The sequence below is a fragment of the Perognathus longimembris genome, chromosome 10, assembly GCF_023159225.1.
Source record: "Perognathus longimembris pacificus isolate PPM17 chromosome 10, ASM2315922v1, whole genome shotgun sequence".
Taxonomy (NCBI): domain Eukaryota; kingdom Metazoa; phylum Chordata; class Mammalia; order Rodentia; family Heteromyidae; genus Perognathus; species Perognathus longimembris.
In genome coordinates, this window is record NC_063170.1 from 36636021 (window position 1) to 36660973 (window position 24953).

Consider the following 24953-nt stretch of genomic DNA (forward strand, 5'->3'; position numbering starts at 1 on the left):
AGTGCTCAGGCCCTGAGTCCAAGCTCCAGGACTGGAAAAAATAAAACAAAAACAAAAAAACGAAGTCACTCAACTAATCAGCCAAAATGGCTGGTTTTCAGACCTCAGTTGCCCATATGCACAACCACCACCACTCAAGCCACTTCCCATGAGAGTGACAGAAACAAGGTGAAAAAGAATGGTAACTATAAATAAGAGACGTTTCCATGTTTATGGGAGGCTAGTGAGAAATCAAGTATGTACTTAAGCAGAGAGGGGTAGAAGGCAGGGGACAGTCAAAGGTCTGAGAAAGCTGGACAAAGGAGGCAGAATGTGAGCTTCCTTAAAGCATAACTAGAAGCTACACATACAGAATAAAGTACAACTGCGCTGAGCAAGGTAGTTTACATTTATAAACTACATGATAGCAACTCTATCTAGGCTTATATGGGGAGGATTACAGTTCAAAGACAGCCTGTGAAAAAAAAGACACCCCCGCCTCCATCTCAACAGAAAAAAACTGACTATGGCAGTGCATACTATCATCCCAGCTACAGGAGGAAATGTTAATAGGAGATTCTCAGTCCAGGTTGGCCCAGGTAAGAAGTGAGACCCTGTCTCAACTGTAACAGAGCAAAAAGGGCTGGAGAGGTATCTCAAGTGGCACCTGTTGAGCAGGTGTTAAGATCCTGAGTTCAAACCACAGTATAGTACTGCCAGAAAGAAAAAAGAAAAAAAGTGCAACAAATAGAAACAATAAAACAAAGATATACTATAGATGGTTAGAAATTGACCTGGGATGCCACCTCCAAATAAGGACTCCAACTTGAAAGGAATTTGGCAAGGCAAAGTTTCCTTCTGCAGTAGGGTGTGTGCCATCAGCCAAAAATCTGACAAGCAAGCACACAAAATGGGTGTGCTGCTCCCTTTTTATCCCTAACACAGCAGGCCCTGCCCCTCTGCTGGAATTGGCTGAGCTCAAGTTCACAATCTGCTCATGATTGACTAGTTTGAAAAGGGGAGGATATCTTAATTACTCACACCCTCTGCTACTTTTTTGAACAATCTAAGGTGTGTCTTAATTAAGCATACCCTCTTCTACTTTCCTTACTTGCTGATACTGTCTTAGGAGGAACATCAGCAAAAACTAAGCCATCAGGCCAAAGCAAAAATGTTTAAGCAGCCCACTTAAATAGAAAAGATGGCTTTTCTCACAAGATGAAGGGCTGAACTCGTACGAAAGGTACGAGTTTCTTTTCAGCAAAGCCCAATGATCCGGGTTACAAATTTGTGTTTCAGGTGCCCTATTACAATTCACTCCACTCTGAAAATTGACAAGAATCTAACCTATATGACCATGAAGATCCAATAAGATTGCCATGTAAGCCCAGATAACATAGTAGCCAAGGCTCTCGTCCACGGCAGAGTGAAAGCAATCATACCAGCCTGTCCCACAGCATTCCCTGCCACTGCAACATACCCAGTCTCATCGACAAGCATGCACAGCCCAGCACAGCTTCCTAGAGATGCCCACTGTCTCTGCTACTCTGAGTCCTAGAACCAGAGCCCAAAATGCACAAGATCTCTTGGCTGAACCCAGCTCTAAGGGCCCCTTCAGGAAGAGGTGGACAGAGTTACAGACACTAAGCTTTTCAAGAACATGAAAAACTTCCACCAACCTATGTACATGGACCTCCAAGGGGCCACAGGGACCTATCACCCAAGAAGATCCTCAATGATGGCTTGAGGAAGGAAAGGGAGATATGCTTCTCTCAAGAGGCTTGTTCCTTTGGCAGTTATCAATACTTACTTACTAAACATGTACTACTGTGCCAGAGAGGTCAAGGAATCAGAAATGGTTCCCTCTGAATTTATTCTAATGATGAGTAATAAAATAAAGATGTGCAGCTACTTACATATGTGTTACTTATATACAGGTAGAGAGCATTTTATACACAAGGTGCTGCACAAGATGTTCCTTTGGAGCTGGGTATGAGAACTCATACCTGTAAAACTAGCTGCTTTCAGAGTCTGGGATCAAGCCAATCACTACTCAAGGCCAGCACTGGGGAAAAGTTTGTAATATTTCATATTAATCAAAATGCTGGACATAGTGATGTTTACTTGTCATCCCAGCTACTCAGAAAGTGTAAGTAGGAGAATCACCATGGGAGGGGGAAACAACACAATATCCTACTTGAAAAATAATGGGAACGAAAATGGCTGGAGGTATGGTACAAGGCCTCTTAGCAAATGTAAAGCCCTGAGTTCAAACCCCAGTATGACCAAAAATGAAACCGGTTTGTTCCATCACAGAAAAAATAATGAAATTATTCTTAAGCATCTGTCAGGATAATGGCTTCTGGAGAAGGAGTAGTAGGGATAAGACATTCACATGAAGTGCAAGAAAAGCCAGGAGGAAGACAAATAAAAGAAGGGGTATTTAGGAACTTTGGATGCCAGGTCGAAAAGGAAAACTATGAACAAGAGACATGAAGGATAAAGCAAAAAATAGTCAGACTAGACCAAGCTGCAACCTCACTGTGGGGCCTTCCCACTCCTCAGTGGGCAATGAAGAGCTACTGAAACCTTCAAGATCACTCCAGCAAGTCATCTGACACTGGTGTAAATGGAGAGAAAGGGGAAGATGGATAGGATTGTTACAGAGGCCAAAGTCAACAAGCTAAAAATACAAACATACAGGCCTCAACAAGATTTTTTTTTAAAGGGGGCAGGGAGGGCAGGAAAGGAGTCAAAGAGTTGGGGGGAAAAAAGCTTTCTGTTTAGTTTAACAAGCATTTACTGAGCACCTGATATGAACCAGACCCTTGTTAGATGAGGGGTAGTGATGTTAGGCCACAGAGAGGCCCTGTCCGTCAGTCGCTGCCTGCAGGCTTAGGGGGGGAGGTACAATTATCAGCAGATAGCAAGCAAGCTCTGACTTGGCAGATGGAGATCCCCATTTTGGACATATCTAGTTTGAGGCAGTTCAGTGCCACAGAAAAGGGAGGCAGGCTAGGGAGGGAGAGTACCGGAGGCAGGTTGCCTAGACTAAAAATTGTCCCACTGTACAGTTTGCTTAGGAGAAAATGAAGATCCGTGCATGAGGTGTTTTTCATCACAGGGAAGCATAAATTATAATCATCTGACACCTGACACAGAAGAGCTCCCACCTCGATGTCAACAGCAAAATAAATGATCCGCTCTTTCTGCAAGGAGAACTGAGGAAACGCAGTGGCTGACTGAGCGAGGAGGGCTACTGCTGTGGGAACAGAGCGAGCCGTTTCCATGGCTTCAGCCTCCACTAGTCCCCACAAGTCCACAAATGAATGCTGCAGAGAAACTTAAGATTTTATATTTTTAAAACAATCTAACTCTGGGAAAACTTGCTGCCCTTAAGGTAGTCACCAAATTACCAAAGATGGCTTAGTAACACACTACCCAGACCAAACACACATTAAACCCCTTGGGAAGGCCACGTTCCATATCCAACAAAAGTCTTAATTTCACTTCAAATGACCTGAAACAGCCGGGAACACTGGCCAAAGAGCTGGGCCTGAATTCCACCCTAAGAGCTTGTCAGACACATTTCCCAGTGAGCTATCAGGCAAAGAAAACCACGGGCTCCCTGATACACACAACGGTATAACTCGTGTCAGCCTGCCCTTTGTTTTGTCATTCACATTAAATGAAAGGTATTTACTATAGAAGAAAAATAAGCTTTGTTCAGCTGCCTCTAAACCAATCCCCAAAATAGAGCAATCACTTTAGTAAAAACTGGGTCAAATGTAAAACAAAACAAAACAAACAAACAAAAACCCTGGAATCCCTGATGGGAGGACAGACATGGCATGGGACTTCGCTCAGAGTCTGGGGCATATCCACAAAGATCCTCCCTTCCCTCCCTAGAAAAGGAAGTATTGAGAGAATCAGGCAGTACACAAATTCATCTAGTATGTGACCATCCAAGTAAAAGCAAGACAGGAACTTTAATGCCACGAATTTTGGAATACTCAGTAAAGAGGTCAAAAAAATATACACTGGTTTTTAGAACCGCCTGCCAAACTAACACACTGCCTATCTCACTTCAGAATAAATCCAGTGTTTAAGAATTAACAGAAAAGGATCCACTTCAAGAAGCTGCAAGGGGAAGAAGAGAGATTGATCCACTATTTCCTGTATTTTATTTTCTCACTTCTTAGCTGAGGGATCCAAATGCTCCAAAAGTATCAGTACCTTGAATTATGCTGGGGGAAAATTCAGAATATTAATTGGCTTACAGATGCATCTACATTAATTATTCCATTGATCTAAATTAATCTGACTTTCTGAAAGGTATTTATTTTCTAAGTTTGTTTAATCATGTTCTCTTGATCTGCAAAAAAGCAACAAACTGGGTCACCATCCTCATGGTTAAATTTGGTAACAAGGCTAACACCATCTGTGGCCTAGACTAGAATGATCCATCTCCATTGATGGGAGGATTTTCACTACTTCTGCCTTTCCTTTCAACCATCATCTAACATCACATGTCTACTACCAAATTGAAAGCCATTAAACATCCACAATTGTAAACATAGTATAAATATATATTAACAGTTTGTAGGTGTCTAGCTTACATTTACAGTCATATTTTCAGCAGCGAAAACTAAAAGCTTTTACAAATTCTCTAGAAATCATGCTAACAAAATACAAACACAAGCGACATCATATTATTCCTGAAATATGCACAATATTTAAAATGTAATGAGAAATCTTGTACATAAACAATGAAAGGTAAATTCACAAGAGCATAATTTCACTCTCTTCAGAAACCAGAAAAACTCTCCATATCTGGGAAGAGTCTAACGTGTTTGCCTTTATAACACTTACTCAATAAAGAACATCTAGCCCTTCTCAGCTTTAACATGAGAAACCAAAACCAAATGAAAATAACTACAAGAGAAAGTTTCCAGCTATCCAGCATTTCATTTACCATTCTGCATGCCTCCAATAACAATGACCCTTGCTAGTAAGATGTTTCAGCCCTAGAAAAATCCTGGAATAGCTTCTGAATCAGCCAATTAATACTATGACTGTCAGAAGTAAAAATAAATATTTTTAAATTCTAGTGATCTTCTTACCCCACTCCCTTAATTGTCATGTAGATGAATGACAATGTAGAAAGGATGTGTGTGTATGAGAAAGGCCCCCAAATACAGATAGCTGTCAATTGAGTGGGACAAGTTACAAGTCTCAGTCTAGTGCTCTTTAGTACCTTTAATAATAATAATAATAATAATAATAATAAAGAGCAACAAAACTTGCATGAACTTTTCCCAAGAAGTTCTATGGAACACTGGCTTCATGATATTAAAGTCTTCAGGGAGGAAAAACACCTTAAAGAATCCATAACCAACTGCTTCTAGGAACTGAGTTAGACAAAATGAAGCCTGTTTTTTAACTGCAAAACTTCCCAGAGCTTTTACTTAGCTAATGCTCACTATAAATCTTTAAGAGGACAGCAAGTACACGGAAGTATCCTGATATATTTAATTATAGACTCACTTATCTTGGGGCATTTCATAGGACCTGGTGTAGAAACTCTAATACTATACTGTTTGATTCTTCAAATTATGTACAGCTTATTAGTTTTGTTATGCTCTATGCAATAAAAATTCATAGCTCATGTATAAAACCTATAATTCTTTACTTACCAGAAAAATTGACCAAAGTACTCAGCACTCCCAAATAGCACTATTTTTTAAAGCAAGCTAATATTATCAGGAAATGAATAATAAATAACAAAAGCTTATGTAGAAAGAAAAGTTACCTTAAAATCTGCTATAAATCTCTTCCATTAAATAGTTCCACATGAGGGAGGAGGTAACAAATTGTACAAGAAGTGTCCCCACTGCCTTATGTATGAAACTGTAACCCCTCTGTACATCACTTTGACAATAAATAATTATTCAGAAAAAAATTCCGCATCTATTTATACAAGATCTATGATTTTAAACACTTTCCTTCAGTGTAAATGTAAGTGTGGGTCAAAATAAATAAATAACAGAGCTATAAAGCTGCATGACGATAAACTTCAGCCACCCTCAAAGACAGCTGCCAGTATAAGTACAGAATCAAGTGATCACCATACACCAGGACAAGCAAGAACTCTAAGACACTTACCAAGTTATGATTTGTTGAATTAGAATCATCTTCAGGGAATGGGATGTAAATAGCTAAGGCCACACAATTGGCAAAAATAGCCAATAATATAAATATGTCAAATGGTCTGAAAAAAATTCCGTTAAGGTACATATATTATATAAACATAAACCATGCCTCTAATCACACTCTCACTCATACCGCCTCTGAGTTGCTTTTCAAATGACAATGACATTCACAAATGGTGTTTTAACTGACTATTGCATCTACTAGATTTTCAGCAGAAGTAATCATAGCTGGTCATCTCACAGTACTTTGTCCTATCAAATGACCTTTCCATATCCTTTCTTCTGTTCCAAGAACCAGAGGATCACATTGCACTCATTCTTCTGCACATTGTATATTAAAACCTAAAAGTGCTGAACAACCAGTTAGAGCAGTGTGTGAACCAGGTTTCTACTTCTTGAATTTACAAAGTACCTACAGCCTTACTAAATTTCCAGCTGTTATAGAGACGTGGCCATCATGAGGTAAATCTCTTCTGCAGATCCTTGATTCCATGTGTTAGAGCCGTTTTCTCAGTAGCTATTCCTGGCTGGGTCAGTGTAAATTTGCCATCTGTATTTGAGCAGACAAAGCTACTAGTACCTTATTCATTTTTTTTTTACTCTGTCATGGCATGATACAATACCTCAGACACTGTGATAAGCAAGCCAGGCTTCAACCCCCTCTTTTGCTAGAGTAATCAATAGCTATCACTGTTTCAAATTAGAGCTAGACTGGAGCTTAGTTTATAATGTGCTGTTGCTGTATTCAATTTATAAACAAATTAAATTAAAAAGCCATAAGATATCAGCACCAGAATACTTTCAAAGTGGACATTAAGAGTTTCAAATCTCGAGGGCGGTCTGAAGGAATCACTTTGAGATCAGCCTTCAACAGACACTTGCTTAAACATTCTGGTGTTAATAAGTGACATTGTCAAAACTGGCAATACAAAATTTGACATATGCCAAGACGACTGCTTTTCTTCTTTTGGTTTTCAGCCTTCCCATACACAGAATTTTATGAACACCAACCTAATCAGCAGTTCTTAGGCTTGATTATACAACAGTGCTCCTATACACTCACCCACAGAGGCAAGGCCATGCTTTAACTAAATCTCTCAAGGTACTAAGATTCAAGGATATGAACAGACTGTTCTTCATTCATCTTGATACCCTTTGGGAACTCCAAAGCTGATACAAGAAACAAAGAGCCCAAACCTCACTGGAGATACTTTTAGACTTCCTAAAGCCTCTGCCCCTTTTAACTCATAATTTGTTAAATAAAGACAGAAATAACATTATTTCATTCCTAACTTTGATGAGTTTATTATTTTGATTCTCTTAATTCACCTAATGTAACAAAATATTTTATCCAAGGATCCAACTTTCAGACAGTCTCCCTTAAGAAGACAACATAATTTTCTTGTTATTTCTCACCTCAGCAGATCCTCACCAAAATTTAAAAGTCAATTGCCCCAAAGTAATTTATAAAAATACACTTAGTCTCTCCCCTCATCCATATCATCATCCTTCCTTTGCAATTTCCCTGATGATATACATGATAAACCTGCAAGTATGAGAAAATACTAGCACTGCTCTAGAAGGGTAAATATATAGTGTATTTTTATTATTATTTTGTTCTACTTTCCATCTCCAGACACTAGAGGCCACCTTCCCACTGCCACAAGAAACTGGCAGGTCTAACTTTAACAATTCTCTTGGAGAAGGGGGGACATCTCTCACTAGCCAGTGTCTAGGACACTGCTCTGCCTGGCTATATAAACAAGAGACTCTCCTCTCCCAGTCTTCGCTGGGCCAGACATAGCTGTTTGAAAAGGATTTCTATAACTTACTCCCTGAAATAGAAGGTCACTGCCATTGAAAAAAAATAAATAGACCACGCATCATTTAATATCTATGTATTCTCAAAACTGTCCTGCTTATAAGCAGGCTTCTGCCTGGACAGTCAGATACCCCAATTTCTATACACTAGTGTCTGGCAACTCAAGAGAGGAAGCTAGAAACAGGATCTAGAAATGTACTCTTTATGCATAAATTGCTATGTACAAATTACTGTACACAAACAAAAACAGCATCAGGCCTCCCATCTCACTCCACCTATAAAATTAATAACCCCACTGAGAAGTTTCTGCTTACTCAGAATCACACCAGGCCAACCAAAGAAGGAGGACATCTTTCTGGCAAGTGCAGTCGCTGCCCATGACTCTAGTGAGACCACTGAGGTACACCCTAATTTAGCAAGCTCCTTCCTGGCACAATTGTTGTCCTCAGACTAGAGAAGAACTTAAGGAGAAAAATGTACACATAAACCCCAACTATGCCAGAGACACCATAGCATCTGTTCTAAAAAGAAAAGGCACGGGAAAACATATCTACCATGCAGCTGCTCTCTCCAAAAATCTTTCTAGACAGTTGCCTAAGTTTAACTCCTGACTATGAGCAGAGAAAATAACCAGCTGAGACAGAGGGTGTGGAAGTAGTTCATTGGGTACTTACACTATTAGAGTTCTAGCTGGCTGTCGACATCCTACAGCAAGTCCTCTCCATACATGCAGGGAGGAAGCTCTGTTCTCACACTCTTGTCTGTGGGTAACAATGGCTCTAAGGACCCTGTCGGCCCCTAAACACCCTTCTAGGGAGAGAAAACATTTTATTTTACCCAGACCAAGGAAATCATCTGATTAATTAGAAAGGCATTTACTCAAAAAGCTAGCCTCAGTCAACCTTTTCCAGAGGCCTCCAGCTTTGGGGAAAGGGATAAATAAGCAGGCCGAGAAGCACACTAGTTTTCCAAATCCTGGGACATGACAACCATCCTGGAGCATTTAGTTCAGTTTTTAAAATACAAAGGAGACATCCAGAAATGTAACTTCAGTCCAAGGACATAAGCAGAATTTTTTTATAAAGCAGCAACTGCAAATTCCTCCAGTGAGAGGGCTGCTCTATAACTCACTAAGGCTCACGAAGAGGCACACACAAGCCTTCCCTGAATAGGCTTCCTTATGCTCATGTTTCAAAGGGTTTTTTTGGAACTTATCAAAAGGAAATTCCAAGAAGCCATACTATTGGACAGCTAAAAAAAAAAATTGCTCCCTATGCAGCAAATGTTCACATGGGCAGCTACCTGAGCAACTGGAATCACCAAATATAAAAGCTAGAAGCAACCTCAGCCTTAGTTGTAGATGTAAACATTAGAATGAGAAGATTCCACTGAAGGTCACTACCATGCAGTACAGTCTTAGAGCAGTCTCAGTCTTTTTTACTTTTCATATCAGCATATTTCATTGTCAACAGGTTCAATACATACCACTCTCAGAAAAAAAAAAGGTTGAAAACTAGGCATCTAGTATCTAACAAGCTTCATACACCATGAAACTCCTTACATATTTCTATAGCTCACATTTCAGACTGCTACAGCTTTGTGTCATTTCAGAAAGCAAATCCTTTAAAAGAACAGATGGTGAAAGAGGAAATGAGAAAGACTTCTGGGATAAAAAGGATACTTCCATTCCACTATACTAATGCAGGCTCTTCGGATGGGGTTATTCAGTGATAAACAGAAAAGGGCGCGGGCAGGTCTGCTGTTGGTCGAGTTACCCTGTTTTTTGCTCTTGGCGTATTGCTGACGTTTTCTTTGGGAGAGAGATCCTACAGGTGGGGGTGCAGAGGTGCTCATAGTCTGGGCAGCCTTGGCCTGCCTAGCAGCATCGATTGCAGCTTGCCAAGACAGGACAGTTTGCTTGGAGCTATTCGGTTGAGAAGTTGGTCCTTCACCAGAAAGAGGGAGTCTGGTGCCTCTTGCATAGTTTACCTCTGGAGAGAAGGAGAAAAAGAATGATTTTAAAACAAACAAAACCAGGAACCCAATGTATCTAGAAGAAAAAAAAAAGCAAAAGTGTCTCCCACCAAAGGAAACAATTCCTGTGTTTCCATTTTGGACCTCATATCCTACTTTTTAGCAGCAAGGTTTGGTCAGATAATCAAGCAGCAAGAAAAGTCCACCGAGTTCCACTCCAAGTGTCAGTCTTACAGGATCACTGCTGCACCATACCCAGCCCATTTAGTTCTCTTCCATATCCGGATCTTTGAAAGGACTCTTTTAGTACTGTGACAAACTGAGGTCATTCCCACCTTTATTTTATGTCTTCCTGACTTTAAAATCCCACATACCGCTTATGACTTAATAGATATGTATAACAGCTTTTCTCTAAAATAATCACCATCATCACACACAAAAAGGCAGTGCCAATAATTCAATAGTCTTAATCATTTTCAGGGTGTTACTCCAACATCTTTCCACAGCCACAAATGCATTTATTTTACAGCATAGAAAAAAAAATCCTCCACTACTATCAGGCAATACCAAAAGCCCCCTAACAAATATCTAGATTATGCACTGACACTTCCTGCATATGAAAATTCATGATGCTTGGGACTCATTTCCTCCACAAGCTCCAGAAAACAGAAAACATCTTTAAGGCTTTTTTGCATTTTAAATTGCAGCAGTATCAGGACAGCCAGCATCCAGTCAGCCTGCACCTCTACACCTAGAATCGACAGGCTGCATTACAACAAGGGCCCTCAAGGCCTAAGCAAGTATCACCTCAGGATAGGCTGGCACCCAGGGGCATGCACGCAAGGCAGAAATTCAAAGCGGTCTGTTGGGTGTGAGGGCCCCCTTATTTGAGTCAGGCCATCCCCAGGCCAGTTGCCCAGGCACCTGCTCACATTGGACCTCGGTCTCCAGCTGAAGCAGAACTCAAAGTGAGAGAGGTGGCAGAGAGACAGAGGGATGGGGTTTTTGTTTTTGTTTTCACGACGCCAATGATTGAGAAGTAAAGAGTCAAAGCAAGCCCAGGTCTCCTGGCCAGCAAGCCTGGGAACTGAGCAAAGCCAGGCGGGGCAGCAGACAACCAGAGCCAGGGAAGAGCCCCGCTCGGCTCCCTTAGGGAGCGCTCACCCGGAAAGGCTTCGAGCCTGCTGGGGTTGGGGGTGCCAACGCCTTCCCATGAGGGGGCCTGGCCAGAGAAGCTCCACCAGCCTCCCTCGACCCAGCCCCCTCCAGCATGGAAACTGCACGTGGTGCCCGCGGCCGGGGCCGAGGAGGGGAGCGGAGCCCCACAGCGGCAGCAACTCCCCGGGCATTGCTAGGTTACCGACGTGAGCACCCGAGGCTCGGGGAGCGGGAATACACGCTTTACTCCATCCTCTTCCCCCCCGGATTCCAGGACCCGGCCTCCCCCGCGGGAGAAGGGGTAGAGGAAGGGTGTGCGCTTCCCCCACCGGCGCGCACGGGGAAGCCCTGTAGTCCGAGCCTTCCCCGGCCGCCCCCAAGGACCTTCCTCCCAGTCACCCGAGGAGCCGGGGAGGAGGGACGGGCGCCAGGAGGCTGACGAGGGGCTCGGCCGGAGACCGACACCCCTCCCCCTGCCATCCCCCCGGGGGCCAAGGAGGAAAGTTGAGCCCGAGGACGCTGAACCCGGATCACCTCACCACGCCGCCCCTCGCACTCCACGCACCCCACGGCCGCCCCCACCCCACAAATGCAGAATCAACTCTGACATTCAGGGCCTGAAGGGGAGAAGCGAGCGGCTGCCGCGCGCCTCCCCTCTTCGCGCGGATGACACCCAGCGCCGAGCATCCTCTCTCCCCCCCCCCGCCCCCCTCAGCCCACCCAGCGCCCCCGGGTGGGGGAAGGGGCGAGGCGGGACCGGAGGGAGAGGACCACGGCCAGGAGGAGATTCTGCAGCGGGTTGCCCAGGCTCTGGCTGCTCACCGTTCGCGTGGTCCGCTTGATGCTGCCGTTGATGCTGCATTTTTTTCATCATCATCATCATCATCATCCAGGAACATTTATTGAGCGCTTACTGTGTGCAGGGCACTGTACCGGGCGTGAGGGCCGGGGTGGGGTGGGTAAGGGGTTTACAGATAGGTAGGAGCCCAGGTCCCTGCCCTTATTTTCGCTTCAGCAGGGGGTGGGGAAGGACAGGGACAAATAACAGAAAATAAGCATAATTTATAAAAACCGCCTGCCACCCACGCTCCCTCTTTTTCAAAAATGGAGCAAAATAAACTTTTTAAAAAAATAAAATCGGATGTATATATTATCTTAATAATATATACATGTAATTTATTTTTATTTTTTAAATCTTTTTTTTCTGCAAAAGAGAATTGGCTTGGTCCCTCCTCTAGCGGAGGGACGCGGCGGTGATGCCGGCCCGGCCCCCGGGGCCGCTCGGGGCGCCCCCCATGCCGCCCGCCCGTCCGCCCGCCCGCCGAGGTGCCGGGTGCCCGCTGCCGCCGCCGTTGCTGGCTCGGGACCGCGGGCCGCCCGAGCTCACATCCGGGGACGGAGGCGCTCGCCTGCCCGCCCGCTTGCTCGCTCGCTCCGCGCCCGCCGCGCCGCGCCGCGCCGCGCCGCACGCCGGCTTCGCCCTGGCGACGCTGCGCGCCCGCCGCCGCCGTCCCCCGCGCTCCCCCCGCCCGCCCGAGCCTCCCACGGGCCGCGCCGCACCCCAGCTGTCGGCCGCCGGCCGCGCACCGCCCGGCCCACGCGCTCACTGTGGCCGCCGCGCGGGACCTGGCGCCGCCGCCGCGGCCTGGCTCCACCGACCCGCGCGCGGGCTCCCGGGGGCTCAGCGCGCTTCGGCCGCGGGCCGCCTGCTTAACCCCCTCGGCGCCGCAGCGCGCTCTCCCCGCGTTCCCCGTGACAGGCCAGAGGCCTCCGTGCGGGCTGGGGCGGCAGTGGCGTGCGGATTAACCGCTACTCCACCCCAAGCTCCAGACCGGGTCCTTCCTTGGGGCACACCTGGAGGACGCCACGCCCCCAAGCAGCACAGGTGCTAGCGGGCCACCCCAGGCCGGCTCTGCCTGGACCCGTCAGTGCGCCCGAGCCAGGCCCGCATCTTCTTAATCCTCCCCTGGCCCCTCCAGCTGTGGCAGCCAGCGGGAAGCCGAAGAGCCCTACTAGGTACTGAGCACTCGCTGTCCCGGTAACTACCCTGGGCTCTAACACAGCTTCCGGGGTGCCCCCCCCCGACCCATCGGGGTCCGGCACCCACGGGGGCGCCCTGGGGCGGCGAGGGGGCGGCAGCGCTGGCCACCTCCGGCCCTCGGCTCTCATCGCCACCTCTACTAATGTGTGGAGGTCAGTCCTTCATACAAATAGTATTACTTAAAGAAAAAGCCCGTGCTGTGGACTCGGGTCCGGAGCTGAGTGGTTTATTTTATGCCTTAGCTTCTCCTAAATGGGGTGGGGGAGGTTTGCAAAGGGCAGCTCCTGTCTAGAGGGGGAAATATAGTATCTAGTGGATGACTGATATTTTTCATTTAGCTTTGTGCTGGCTGTTGAAGAAGGGCGCCTGCTTTGTTACTTCACGGGATTCGATTTATTTGCCTTTGTTCAGATCTGTTTGCTCCTACAGCGTTTTTTAGGACGTTTGAAAACGCTCAGCGTGAATTGAGAAAATAAGTGTTTATGGGAAGACACCCTGGGGATCCTCAATTGTTGGAGAACACCTGGGAAGAGTGAGCAGGGCCCAGACAGAAGGCTCTCCAGGGCTCTTCCTGAGAAGGGTGTCTGGCCTGGAAGGATGCAAACAACCAAGCTCTTGACCTTTTTTCACTTCTTTCTTTTTCAAAGAAGCTGGAAAATCGCCAAGTGGCCTACTAGTAATGTAAAGCAGATCTGGGCCACCTCGCCTGTACCTGGCTACTTCTTAGTTTCCTTCAAAAGAACTATCTTACCATGAAGTACACACTAAAGTCACAAGAATCCATCACTTTTCGAATCCCAAGTATACATACAGCCTTACCCTTTCCACAAAAATCTTGTCTTATTATTGGTTCAGAAGTCACTTCTGCTCAGCCAGCATTCACAAGACACATATTAAAGACAATTGTCTAAGCTAGGTGTTGTCGGGACAAATCTGTGTCAATCCCTTACTCAAGGACAGACAACCTAGCGGAGTGTTATACCTAGTGTTCTACCATGCAGAACACAGGAGCTAGAACAACTATGGGGAGCATATTATGCAAGCGCGAGAGATTATGCAAATGTTGACGGACCCTGGGAAGGTTTTACAGAAGAGAAGGCATTTTAACTGATTCTTAAAGGCAGAGGGGCTGGGAATATGGCCTAGTGGCAAGAGTGCTTGCCTCGTATACATGAAGCTCTGGGTTCGATTCCTCAGTAAAGCATACATAGAAAACGGCCAGAAGTGGTGCTGTGGCTCAAGTGGCAGCGTGCTAGCCTTGAGCAAAAAGAAGCCAGGGACAGTGCTCAGGCCCTGAGTCCAAGACCCAGGATTAGAAAAAAAAAGGGGGGGGGGGGCACTAATGCAGAGCTGGTGGCTCACATCTTTAATCCTAGCTACTCAAGAGGCTGAGATCCTAGGATCACAGTTCAAAGACAGTATGGGCAGGAAAGCCCATGGGTGTCTTATTCCAATTAACCTCTAGAAAACTCGAAGTAGAACTACGGCTCAAAGTGGCAGAGTGCTGCTAGCCTTGAGCAAAATGCTCACTGACCCAGGTCCTGAATTCAAACTCTACAAGTCACACACACTTGCTCACACTAATGCAGAGGCAGAAGGGAAAAAGTGGAATACAAGGATATTTTAGGGCACTAGAATTGTACTGTTTGACACTGTAATGACAGATGTAATGACTATGCATTTACCAAAAGCCATTCAACACAAAAACAAGCATGAAGGTAAACCTCAGTTAATAACCAATACTAGTTCATTAATGCTAGCAATTCTGCCATGCTAATACAAAGTGTAATAACAGATAAAGCTGTTGGAGAAGGGAAATACGGGAACTCTACGATTTTTCTAAAAACGTAGAACTTCTCTAAAAAGCATAATTAAAAACAAAACATGATGGGCACCAGTAGCTTATGCCTATAATCCTAGCTACTCAGGAAGCTGAGATCTAAGGATTGTGGTTCGAAACCAGCCCAGGCAGCAAAGTCCCTGAGACTCTTCACTAGACCACCAAAATACAAAATGGAACTATGACTTAAATGGTAGAGTGCTAGCCTTAAGTGAACAGCTTGGGGACAGCAACCAGTTTCTGAGTTCAAGCCCCAGGACTGGAACACAAAAACAACCAAGAAAAAAACAACACTACTTTAATAAGACAACAATAAAGACAAATGCACTTCAGAAGTAATAATGAAGGTGCAAGAGAAAATGGAGAGCATAGTGGGATATGTTTAGAAAGAAGCAGAGATGTGTGTGTTTGAGGCAATATCAGAATGGGCTATAGGAAAATGAACATGGAAAAGGGATGGATGGACGATGGATAAATGGATCAAAGACTAAATCTTTTCAGTAGGAGTTAGTGGGAGGTGCTTTAGATGAGAAGTGACATACATTGTGACTTTGGGTATCTGGGTTATAAACAAACAATAAGCTTATGAAAATAAAGTTTTTTACTTTCCATCTTTATAAACAATCCCACCTTTGCAATGCATCTAGTTTTTTTGTTTGTTCAACGCGGCCTTGATTCTATACAGATCTGGATGTAATATTCAAAATATTGATAATTACTACATAAATGAGTCTTAGGTAATATTTTCTATGTCAAATTCTAACATAGGCACTTTACAGGTGTTAATTCATTTATTCCCTTAATAAGTCTATGAGGTAAGTGCTATGAGTACTCTCAATTTAAAAATGACAAAATGATTATACTCAGGAGTTAAGTAACTTATCCAAAACCACACACAATTACTTAGTAGTTGAGACAATGAGACATGAAGAAAAGTTAGAGTAAGACATTTCACTTCTAAATTGGCCACATATGCAAAGACCAATTCCGTTGCCAACACTCCAATTGTGGGCATACCCTTGTAATACAAAATACTCTCATTTAAAGGCAAAGAGTGGGTATTTTATATGTGGTTATCTGTGCTTTTCATAAAAACAGCTGGTTCCCATTCCAGGGCTTCAGCAACTTCATGCCCCTGAATCAGGAACTAATGTCCCATCTCTAGTCTTTCTCTCACAAATTATCCATCTTGAATGCAGAAAACACCATGTCACTAAAAAATAATTGTCCTTTCCTTCCTTATCCAACCTAAACCCCTCTGACTAGCTTTCAACCTTTCCCTTCACACCATTCACCTGCAGTGTGGTCAGCAATCTCCTCATTAGGATGTGAACATGCTGTGCTCATTTCTGATGCTGCCTTAGCTCCTGTTTATTCCCTGAACTGAAATCTCTGCCTTCTGACCTCTGCCAAACCTCCCTATATAACGAGCTCTGTGATGTCCCTACCTCCTCCAAGAAGCCTTCTGTGATTGCTTCATCCACCAACAAGCAAATGTGCCACCATTCTCACCACCCCTCCCCTCAAGTGCTAGAGGCACTTAGTTGTTCCTTCAGTGATGTAGTTTCTTGTGCCTTGGTTGGTTGCTTATTGGCTATAAACCCTGTCTCTCCAACCACAGTTCAGGTCCTTAAGCAAGAATCATCCCCCTTTACTCTCTACTCCAACTGCTACATGTTATGCTCACAGCAGGCACTAACTATTCTGATTAACTTGCAGGGAGTCATAAAAGCTCACAGATATCCCTAGAAGTTGTCAGCTAATATTTACCAAAATCCCATAAAGTTTATGGCAGTACACTTAGCCAGGGATGGTAAAAATATAAAACAGATAATTTGGTCCTTCTCTCACCAGGAATTCTAATTAAGAAAAACAAACAGATCCTGGAGATTATGTGCAGAATATATTCATAAACACACTGAGCAGTTTGGTCTGAATGAATCACAAATGTCTCCCCTGACCCTGGGACTGAGATGATAACTCTGACCCAAGAGCCACCAGAAAAGATGAAGGAGCTGAAGCCATGTGTTCTAAGTAGAGGAATGGTATATAAATGCTATTGAGCACATGCAGAAATCAGTAAATAAGCAGCTAGGCTGGGACATAGGATAGTGATGATGAATACAGTTGTAAAGGCAGACTTGGCAGGAGAGGGGAAAGTCCCTAATATGTGGCTTCCCAGTCTGAGTATTATCCTACAATCTGAGTTATGATTTTTTTTCTTTCAGAACACTTTATCTTGTATTTAATGAACCCCATAGACTCTACTCCCAAGTTACTTGAGCTGATCCAAAACTTTGGCAAAGTAGCAGGATATAAAATAAATCCTCAAAAATCAACAGCTTTTCTGTATGCCAACAATGCAAAGAGTGAGGCTGAAATCAGGAAAGCAACTCCTTTTGCAATAGCCTCAAAAAAACATAAAACACTTAGGAATAATTTTAACCAAAGAAGTGAAAGACCACTATGATGAAAACTTTAAAAAGATGAGAAGGGAAATTAAAGCAGAACTAAGGATATGGAAAAAACCTCCTATGCTCCTGGATTGGGAGAATTAGCATCGTGAAAATGGCAACACTACCAAAGGCTATCTACAAATTCAGTGCCATACCCATCAATATCCCAACACCATTCCTTAATGAAATAGAGGAAGCAGTCCAAAAATACATATGGGACAAGAAAAGATCCCAAATAGCAAAAACAATCCTAAGCAGGAAGAACAGTGTTGGAGGAATATCAATACAAAACTTTAAACTCTATTACAAAGCTATAGTAATAAAAAAAAAAAACAGCTTGGTATTGGCACAAGAATAGGCTTGAAGGCCAATGGAATAGAACTGAACATCCAGAAATGAACCAGCAGACCTATGGATACCTAGTCTTTGACAAAGGAGCTAAAAAATAGAGTGAAAGAAAGATAGCCTCTTCAACAAAGGATGCTGGCAAAACTGGCTAAACACCTGTAATAAACCAAAGCTAAATCCTTATATATCACCCTGCACCAGAATCAATTCCAAATGGATAAAAGGCCTGGAGATAAAAGCAGAGGTTGAAACTTTCTTAATAAAGGCCCAGAAACACAGCAAATCAAAGAAAGGTTGGACTAATGGGATTGTATCAAACTGCAGAGATTCTGCATGGCAAAGGACATAGCTTGTAAGATAAATAGAAAGCCCTCAGATTGGGAGAAGATCTTCACAGGCCACACAACAGACAAGGGCCTCATAGCTAAAATATACATAGAATTCAAAAATTAAGTTCCTCCAAAACAAATCCTCAAAAAACAACTACACCCTTAATAAATGGGCTAAAGACCTAAAAAGAGACTTCTGAAGAGGAAATGAAAATGGCCAAGAGGCGCATTAAGAAGTGCTCAACATCTCTAGCCATAAAAGAAATGCAAATCAAAAAAAAATTGAGATTCCAACTCACCCCAGTAAGAATGGCCAAGAAAACTAATAATAACAGATATTGGCCTGGATGTGGCCAAAAGCAAACCCTACTACACTGTTTGTGGAAGTGTAAACTTGTTCAACCACTCTGGAAAGCAGTATGGAGGGTCCTCAAAAGGCTAAACATTGAGCTACCCTATGACCCAGCAGCCCAGCTTTTGGGCATCTACCCAAAAGATTACAAGCAGGACCACACTAAATCCACCAGCATAGCTATGTTCATCACAGCACAATTTGCCATTGCTAAAATATTGAACTAACCCAGATGCCCCTAAGTATATGAATGGATCAATAAAATGTGGTATATATACGCAATGGAATCAGAAAGAATGACATTGCGCCATTTGTAAGGAAATAGAAGGACTTGGAAAAAAAATCATAGTAAGTGAAGTGAGCCAGACCCGAAGAAACATAGGCTATATGGTTTCCCTCATTGGTAATAATTAGTACATGTCTAGGATAGTCCTAGCAGAAGATCACAGTAGCTTAATAGCTATGTCCATATGAACACATAAGATGATGCTAAGTGAAATGAACTCCAAGTTATGGAAATAAGTGGTTTACCATTGTCATGGTTATTTTCAATGTACCATGTGAAATTATGCCACTTTCTTTTGTCTTTTTACCCAGGGTTTTACCCCTGATGTCACTGTTACTGATTTCAGTACATCAAAATGGAGAGACAAAGGTAAAAGGTGAATCAATGCAACAGCAATACTTGCAAAACTATATGCCATAATTCAACTGTATAACTAATGGAGGAGGAGGGGGAATTGGGAAGGGGAAGGGGGGAGAAAATGAGGAAGGAGGTAACAAGTTTGATAAGAAATGTACTTACTCACTGCCTTATGTATGAAACTGTAACCCCTCTGTATATCACTTTGGCAATAAATAAAATATATAAATAGAACCCCTTTAGACTGCTTTAACAATTGTAGTAGACACCAAAGAGCTTTCACTCTGTAGAATTTGTCTATTGGTGTTTACCATATTCAAATTGAGAAAATTGAACAAAGCTTTTATAATTCACTTTTAAATAGCAAAAAGTATATTACATGTTAACATAGTCTATTTTATGAAAAGTAATTCTCAGAACAAAATAGCAAGAATGGTAAATTTATATTTTCTGCAACCTCCTTACTGTCTGGCTGAAAAGAAGACAGATTCTCCTATCTTCTTCTGCATTCAATCAGTACTACTAGGTTGTTTGGATTGAAGTATATGATGAATATCTAGCTTCACACAGATAGGTGCAAAGGGAAGACCGTTCTAACAGCCTTTTCTGGTAACTGTGAATATTACTCATTGTTATAACACCAAACCCAGCTTTTAAAGATCAGTTAAATGTGAATTTTTTTTTTTATTTTTTTTTGGCCAGTCCTGGGCCTTGGACTCAGTGCCTGAGCACTGTCCCTGGCTTCTTCCCGCTCAAGGCTAGCACTCTGCCACTTGAGCCACAGCGCCGCTTCTGGCCGTTTTCTGTATATGTGGTGCTGGGGAATCGAACCTAGGGCCTCATGTATCCGAGGCAGGCACTCTTGCCACTAGGCTATATCCCCAGCCCTAAATGTGAAATTTTAAACTATCAGTGCAACCTTTTATAATGGTATATCTATCAATCTGTATTGTTTGAATGATTGTGTGTGTGTGTGTGTGTGTGTGTGTGTGCATGCAAGGGTTTTGGTTTTTTTGTACCAGTCCTGGTGCATAGCACTCAGGGCCTCAGCACCGTCTCTGAGCTATTTTTGCTCAAGGCTAGTGCTCTACCACTTGAACCATAGTGTCACTTCTGGTTTTCTTGGTAGTTAATTCCAGATAAGAGTCTCATGGACTTTCTTGCCGAACTTGGAACACAATCCTCAGCCCTCAGCCCTCTGAGTAGCTAGGATTACAGGCATGAGTTACCAGCACCCTGCTGAATGGATCTTTTATCCATGCATGATTTGGTAATGTCTCACATTGGTCAATTGAAAAATGTTGGTTCATCAAGTCACTCAGATTTTCTAAATGTTAACACATATCATCATACAACATTAAAAAAAACATACTTTTATCATCACCAATATCATCAGAAAGTCTTTAATATTAGAAAGCTGTCAAGCATTCGGTGGTAGAAGTTTTTCAAACTCTAATTTTTTTCACTTGAAAGCTCAAGTTTTATAATTGGCACAAATATTGTCAAGTTTTTTTCTTTGAAGTAGCTAGCTCACTTCATTTTACAGAAAATGCCTTCTGAATAACCATAGTTTGTTAGGAAAATTGGATTCCATGAAAATGATCCCATCAGCTTCCTACCTCAAACCATCACACAGTGGAACAACCATTATGAGAGCAGAAATCTCATGCATTTGTCCCAGTGTGTCACTAAAATATTAAAAAGACAGATACACAAGAAATGAGATTTAATAAAATTAGCAATCTGTACTCATTCACCCAGGAGATTCTGAGTAAAAATGGTTTCGGTTCTCTTCTGTTGTTTTAGTGTGTGTGCATGATGTGGAATACTGCCGTGTCCAGCAGTACTCTACCGTGCCATTGACTTGATTCATGCAAAAACTAGCAGTTTAAAACATTATGGACTGCACCATCAATGCAGATGGCAACACAGCCTAACAGGCCAATGAGTCTGGATGTTACTATGAAGATAATTTAGACCTCAAAGATCCCTTAAAAGGATCTTGCCCTCTGACAGGTTATCAGATCAAATACAGATGCTTAAATATTGCATGGAACATAGATTAAAAACAATTATCTGTTGTATATTTGAAGTCCAAACTTAATTGAGCTCCTATTTTTGTTACAATTGACAATCTTACCTCTGAAAGTCCATAGATTACACCGAAAACAGTTGTTTGGGTTGCTTTGGGGTATTTCTGAGTAGAGAAATACCAGAGTTGTGCTTCATAAAAATAGCTCTAATTCCAGTGAACAAGAGAGATGAAAGGGTAGAAATATTTGTAGAGTACAGGAAGGTCTGATGGGTCAAGATGTTACTAATTAACCATAGTTATTATGAAAGGCAATGCTATTGTGGGAGTGGGCATGGAAAACAGCACTGCAGAAAACAGCCCCCCGTCTAATGAGGTCTCCTACCTCCTGGTGCTAACTAGTCACCCTCCCTCATCTACTTCCCTCAGCCCATCGCCATCCAGACTTTGCCATTACAATTCACTTATACCTCAGCCAACAAAATTTAAGCTCCTTTCTTCTTGCTTTGGCCTCATTACAAGTAGAGTCCAGCTGGTCTTTTTCCTTCCCCAAGTAACTGTTCACTTGAAGAGCAGGATCTGTGCTTCACATCAGGCAGAGTAATTCCAATTCCTTTAACTGGATCCTTCCCATCCCCCTTGACCCACTTCTTAAGTCTTATTCATCACTCTCTGTTGCACCAAATCTCCACTTCCCTGGTTGAAAAATCCTGGCACACTCTAATACATATAGTGCACACCCCATTATCCATGCTGATGGGACAAAGGAAGCAGGTCTTAAGTTTTCAATCTATGAAATAAATTGGGTTCTTAAAATTCTAATAGGCTATATTGGAGAGTCTAGCTGGGTTAATTTGGGCCCAAATCCAGGCCTTGCCAGGATTGTATTGTATTGTTTTGGGGAAGTCACTCTCCCTCTTAGCTCTATTTCCCTACCTTTAAAACAGTGACAATGTTACCCACCTTACTGATTCATTGTGAAGATGAAAATAATGTTGTACAGCTGAGCATGGTGGTGGAAGTCTGTTATCCTAACAACTTGGGAGGTATGAACTGAGAATTAGGATTTGAAGATAGCCTAAAGAAAAAAGTTCATGAGATTCTATCTCAATCCATGACTTGACACAGTGACCTGCACTTGGTATCCCATCTACAAGAAGCATAACATCTGGCACAATGGTGCATACTTGTCAACCCCAGTGACATGAGAAGCACCAGTAGGAAGACTGCAGCCCAGGAATAAAATCAGAGTCTACCTTAAAAATAAGTTCAAAAAGGTCTGGAGGCATGGCTCAAGTAGTGTCATGCCTGCATTTCAAGCTCAAGGCCTTAAATTCAATACCCAGTACATTAATTGATTAATTATTAATTCACATAACTTATTCAAGTCTAAAGAAGGGGAAGGAGGGAGGGAAAGAAGAAGGGAAAAAGGGAAAGAGGGAAGAAAACTATTTAAATGGTACAGACAGAAGTCCGCCCTTCCTTAGTTTGATCTTAGTTCATACTTTTATACCCTTACTTTAGAATTTTAGAACTCCACACCCAAGATAACATATAATGTAATGGCTCACCTTTTAGTCAATAGCATTGTGTCATCTAATATAGGAAAATGGAGCACACTAGTTTGTTATTTTTAGTCTTTGTATTTTGCTTAATTTACGTTTTTAGTACATGCTTTAGTATTTAAGGTTCCACACTTAATACTGATAACCCCAAATCAGAAAAGCCATAGCAGAGATAATAGTAAAATGGCTATTTCCCACATTCACATTAAGTGCAGCCCTATGGCACAAGCTAAATGTGGATGTAGACATGCAGTATGAATATCATTGGATTTAGTCAGTACTACAGCAAAGCCATTTCCAGTTTAAAAGCAAAACTAGCTACTAGGAATAAAACTATTATGGTCCCACACTGTGTTGGGATTATAACATGGATCTGCATCTGATCAAACATACGAGTGATTTTACAAGAACCAGAAGTTAGAAAGTCAATAAACGTCAGCTATGTCATAGTTCAAACATTTTGCTTGCTTTTTTGCTTTTCAGAGTAGTTGTTTAAATATTCAATTCACAAAACTGCCATTTAAATGGCACCAATTCTTAGACCTGGTGCCTACCATAGATGTGGATCTGTTTGCTTTTTTTTTTTTTACTACTTAAGAAAGAATTTAAGTCATAAATCCTTGATACTAACATAAACTTTTAAATCCATATTCATGAGGAGAAGTCATATAGGAAGTCATTAAACTATGAGGAATCTTCAAAGCTGGGCACAGTGGTACATAACTATTATCCCAGCCACTTGGGAGGCTAGCCTGGTAACATAATGAGGCCCCCTTCTCTAAAAAGAAAAATATTCTGCATTTCCTGAATCTTGCTAACAGAACCCTTACGAATAAGCAACAGTACAGCCAGGCATAATGGTGCATTGTCTATAATCCTAAAACAAATCAAATGTGCCATATTCCTTTAATCCCCTTTGATTCGCAAAATAGAGAGTGCTTAGCCAATTTAGGAATATTTTCTTTCTACTTGATAAAAATGCAATATGAAAATGCAGTGACCTCTCTCAGCTTTATGACTATGGTTAAAAAAATTGGATGATACAAACTGGAATTGGATTGCAATTTGAAATTTAATAAAATAGCCAGATTTTACTTTCCTGGATTATTAGAACAAGCGCAGAAAAGGGGCAATTTTTTAAGTCCAACTTGTGAACTCTTAGAGAAGAAATACTGTGGAGTCAAAACACTTATCTAAAGAACTATTATGCATAAGTAGGAAGACGGCGGAGGAGCGGCTGTGCCCTGCAGAGCTCCCTCTGATATGGTAGTTTTCTCACCGCATAGAAACTGTTTCTCCGAGAAAGACAGCCAAAGTAACTTCTAACAGTACAGGGATTCTCTACAGGAAGGAAAAATCGACTTTGCTGGTCTGAAAACACAGTTTTGAGCTCCAGGCGGCGTCCCGCCGCGGCGCCAGCGCCGGCTCCGGCACAGTGCCGGGCACAGCCCCCAGCACTCCGCGCAGCTAAAGCGAGAAATACTCCAGACGGCAGCCGAGCACGGAGGACCTGACATCGCAGAGACCGCGTGAGTACCCCGCAAAAAAAAAAAAAAAAAAAAAAAATTATTTTCGCTTGTGCCCACAGTCCAGCTTCTGGAAGGCATCCCTGTCCCCACCGCCAGAGCAAAGCGCCATCTTTGCCACTGGCATAGGGTCAGACCAGACTGAAACTGAAGCGGGCCTGGGGAAAGCGAGGTCAAAAAAGCCATCTTTGAAAAGGGCAGGAGGGGCGGAATCAGTGAGAACCAGCTCCGCCCAGAAGAACGCCCCCTGCCCTGGTGGGAGGCGAGTCCGGGGCCTAGCCAGAGAAGCCCCGCCCTGCCCGCCGGAACTTCTAAACTTAAAGCAAAAGCTGGGAGCAGCTACCAGGGGCACGGAAACAACAGAAGGAGGAACAAACAGTTCCGGGGACAGCTAAACGGTCCCGTCACAGAGGAAACTAATTCCCAGCCCAAAACGGAGCTGCATTCCATAGCTACCTATGCCAAGGAGGCCGCCTCCCTCAGGCAAGCAACTCTTAGTGGAGCAAAACAGGCTAGAGGCGCCATGCTCTGCTGAGTTCACAGTCTAGTCAAGACCAGGCATCAAAGGCAGCGGCCCAACAGCAGACAGAGGAGCCACAGTTCCTGTGACTGCCCACGTCCCCATCGACAGAGGACGCCCAAGGCCTGCCTGCAAGCTGTGCGAACCTCAGAGACC

General features: G+C 43.0%; 1 protein-coding gene and 1 long non-coding RNA gene across 5 annotated transcripts in view; one reads left to right on the forward strand and one right to left on the reverse strand.

Annotated features, from left to right (window-relative positions):
* Positions 1-12426, reverse strand: part of Cacna1d (calcium voltage-gated channel subunit alpha1 D) — a 329930-nt gene extending 317504 nt beyond the window's left edge. For 3 of the 4 annotated variants that reach the window (XM_048355818.1, XM_048355817.1, XM_048355821.1), the window contains exons 1-3: positions 11968-12426; positions 9695-10004; positions 6145-6250 (exon numbers count right to left, since the gene is read on the reverse strand). In XM_048355818.1, coding sequence (XP_048211775.1) covers positions 6145-6250; positions 9695-10004; positions 11968-12034 — 483 coding nt within the window. In that variant the 5' untranslated portion in view covers positions 12035-12426. Of the gene's footprint in view, positions 1-6144; positions 6251-9694; positions 10005-11151; positions 11246-11967 lie in introns of those variants that run through there. The other variant, XM_048355819.1, reaches the window with a different exon arrangement.
* Positions 1260-18636, forward strand: LOC125358586. The gene is made up of 3 exons (XR_007212336.1): positions 1260-2493; positions 10082-10088; positions 18626-18636. It is a non-coding gene; the product is annotated as an uncharacterized LOC125358586 (long non-coding RNA).
* Positions 18637-24953: the final 6317 nt, after the last annotated feature.